This window comes from Lithobates pipiens, unplaced genomic scaffold (assembly GCF_037356315.1).
Source record: "Lithobates pipiens isolate NorthernLeopardFrog02 unplaced genomic scaffold, aLitPip1_a1.2 Scaffold_8, whole genome shotgun sequence".
NCBI classification, from domain to species: domain Eukaryota; kingdom Metazoa; phylum Chordata; class Amphibia; order Anura; family Ranidae; genus Lithobates; species Lithobates pipiens.
Window position 1 is genome coordinate 3,636,556 of NW_027507903.1, and position 3,434 is coordinate 3,639,989.

General features: G+C 44.0%; 1 protein-coding gene across 1 annotated transcript in view; it reads left to right on the forward strand.

Annotated features, from left to right (window-relative positions):
- The window catches only part of EIF3J (eukaryotic translation initiation factor 3 subunit J), a gene marked incomplete in the record, with an annotated part of 43,846 nt that extends 41,759 nt beyond the window's left edge, over positions 1 to 2,087 (forward strand). The window contains 1 exon segment of the mRNA XM_077472692.1: positions 1,015 to 2,087. Coding sequence (XP_077328818.1) covers positions 1,015 to 1,143 — 129 coding nt within the window.
- Positions 2,088 to 3,434: the final 1,347 nt, after the last annotated feature.

Here is a 3,434-nt window from a genome sequence, read left to right on the forward strand (position 1 = left end):
GTCCTCTATCATTCCTCAGACTGCTGACACAGGACAGATACTGACCACCTGGAACGTGTGATAGAATTTGAATATTTCTTTTGTGGGCAGATTGGACGCCTTACTATCATACCTTTTTTTTTTTTTTTTTTTTTATCAAATAATAATTTTTACCAGAACCTTAGTAGTTCAGTGGATTATCACTAACTTCACATCAGGATATAGAAATTTTTCCATGAGGACCTGAATAAAATAATGAGATGGTCATCTATATGGCAAATGAGGTTTAAAGCGGGGTTCCACCCTAAAAGTGGAACTTCCGCTGATCGGAACCCCCCCCCCCCCCCCCTCCAGTGTCACAATTGGCACCTTTCAGGGGGGAGGGGGGTGGAGATACCTGTCAAAGACAGGTATTTACACCCACTTCCGGGCATAGACTCCTGTGGGAGTCTACGCCATTTCCTGCCCTGCCGCGGCTGTCTGCTGGGGCACACACGGGTCCCAGAGACAGCGCGGACAATTCCTATTGCGCTACGCGACTCGCGCATGTGCAGTAGGGAACCGGAAAGTGAAGCCGATTCACTTCACTTCCTGATTCCCTCACCTAGAATGGTGGCGGCAGCAGACGAGAGACGATCGATCGATCGGCCTCGGCTGCCGGCATCGCTGGACCCCGGGGACAGGTGAGTGTCCATTTATTGAAAGTCAGCAGCTGTAGTATTTATAGCTGCTGGCTTTTAATATTTTTTTTTCCCCAGTACAGTCCCGCTTTAATGTTAAAAAATGTTAAGTGATGGGGGGGGGGGGGGGGCTAAGAATATAAAGTTGGTTGGTGTCAGGGAGTATTGATATTTTTAAAAGACTCTTGGATGTGCATCTTGGGGAACACAACATACAGGGACACGGGGAAATAATTATCAACATTGACACATGTACATCTACACAGGTTGAACTGGATGGACTATTTGTCTTTTATTCAACTTCACCTACTGAATGGAATGTAACTGACTTTTTTTTTTTTTTTTTTTTAACTAGCAAAATAAAGCCAAGAAGAAGAAGAAAGGCGTAGTTCCCGGCGGAGGGCTGAAGGCCACCATGAAGGATGATCTATTAGATTATGGCGGCGTGGATGAGGGATATAGAGAATTTGAAGATTTCATGTGACACTCGCTTCACGTTCACCGCTCGGACCCAAGAAGAGCCTCTTCTCCCCTCTTCAAGACTCTGCCAAATGCTACAGTGGAAGAATTCAGTCCCTTCACCCAGCCTGAAAATGTGGTTGGGTGAATCCAGATACTACAGGGTTTAACAAGACCCAACCTCTCACCCTGCATACTTGCTCATGCACTATATATCCCGGCCTGTGATCTCTTTCTGCTCTGGTTGTGGCATGCATGTATTTGCTGTGCCATGTTGCAAACAGAGTGTCCTTTTTTTTTTTTCTTCCTCTCCTCTGTCCTGCCCCTACATACAGGAAGAATAAGCGGCACAACTCTCTCTTTCTCTGCCCCCTGCCATCTTTTTTTTTTTTTTTTAGCTCCATTAGGTTTTACGTTACATTGGCTGAGCCTTGTACCTGGTAAGAGCTCTGACTTTGCGCTGTGCTGAGACTTTTCCTTATCACAGCGCAGAGCTTTATCATGTGTTAAACAAAAAGACTTCAATCCACATGGGATTTTTCTGACTGTGCAACCATGAAACACCCAGGAGAGGAGCGGCAGCTGCCATTGATGCCCCAGACTTGGTCCTTGCAGAGAGAGAGACTTGAGCTGTGTAAATTATGACTGCCGCATACAATGCCCACGCTGAGAGATCACAATTATTTTTTTTTTGGGTTGGCTTGGTATTTATTTTAGGAGTCTATTTTTGCCAGCGTGATTCCAAGGTTGGTTAGATGCTTTTCTAACTCTTTGCTCAGAAGTGCACGGTCTGACCCCTCTCTTTCTCTCTTTTTTTTTTTTTTTTTCTTCTCAATCTTCAATTCTGCTCATTTAACGGATGAAGCTTTGCAAGCAGGTCCTTCCGTGGGAGAATTGTTATATTAACAATAAGACTGCAAATGTTTGTTTTATAAGACAACTAATTTAATAAACTCATCCTTGTGACAAGGTGGCTGCTGTGCTTTCTCTGGTGCAATTTGACTGGTTGGCTTTTTTTTTTTTTTTTTTGGCAGAGGAGATCTTAAAAGCTAATTTTATGCTTAGACCTAAGAAGCGCGATCTCTATGCGAAGGGCCTATATAGGCATTTTTTTTTTTTTTTTGTATTGGCATGGGAGGGGTTTGTTCTAAAACGAGACGACTTAATCTTTGTAAAATTGACTTTTATGCAATGATTTTGTTTTATTGTGAATGTTCCATACCGGTGCCCAAATAAATACTTTTATTCTCTGCAATCGACTAAGTTTACCATCTTGCTGCCACCAGAATTTTTTGGGGGGAAAAGTCGCATTGCTAGGCTTTTCAGATGGGCTTTGGGAGTTAACAGAGGACAGAATTAAAATTAGACTTGGGGAACTTAACATTAATAAATCGCTGAGACCAGATGGCTTACATCCGAGGGTACTTGGGGGAACTCGATCAAGGAATTGCCAGACCATTGTTCCTAATTTTTACTGACTGGAATGGTACCAGCTGATTGGAGAAAAGCCAATGTAGCACCAATATTTAAAAAGGGCCCAAAATCCATCCCTGGGAATTACAGACCAGTTAGCCTAACAGCAATAGTATGCAAGCTCTTGGGATGATAAGGGACTATATACAAAATTTTAGTAATGAGAACGGTATCATTAGCAGTAATCAGCATGGATTCATGAAGAATCATTCGTGCCAAAACCATTCTACTAACCTTCTATGAGGAGGTGAGTTGCCATCTAGATAAAGGAAGGCCCATAGACACGGTGTATCTAGATAAAGGAAGGCCCGTAGATGTGGTGTATCTGGATAAAGGAAGGCCCGTAGACGTGGTGTATCTAGATAAAGGAAGGCCCGTAGACGTGGTGTATCTAGATAAAGGAAGGCCCGTAGATGTGGTGTATCTGGATAAAGGAAGGCCCGTAGACGTGGTGTATCTAGATAAAGAAAGGCCCGTAGACGTGGTGTATCTAGATAAAGGAAGGCCCGTAGACGTGGTGTATCTAGATAAAGGAAGGCCCGTAGATGTGGTGTATCTGGATAAAGGAAGGCCCGTAGACGTGGTGTATCTAGATAAAGGAAGGCCCGTAGACGTGGTGTATCTAGATAAAGGAAGGCCCGTAGACGTGGTGTATCTAGATAAAGGAAGGCCCGTAGACGTGGTGTATCTAGATAAAGGAAGGCCGGTAGACGTGGTGTATCTAGATAAAGGAAGGCCCGTAGACGCGGTGTATCTAGATAAAGGAAGGCCCGTAGCCGTGGTGTATCTAGATAAAGGAAGGCCCGTAGACGCGGTGTATCTAGATAAAGGAAGGCCGGTAGA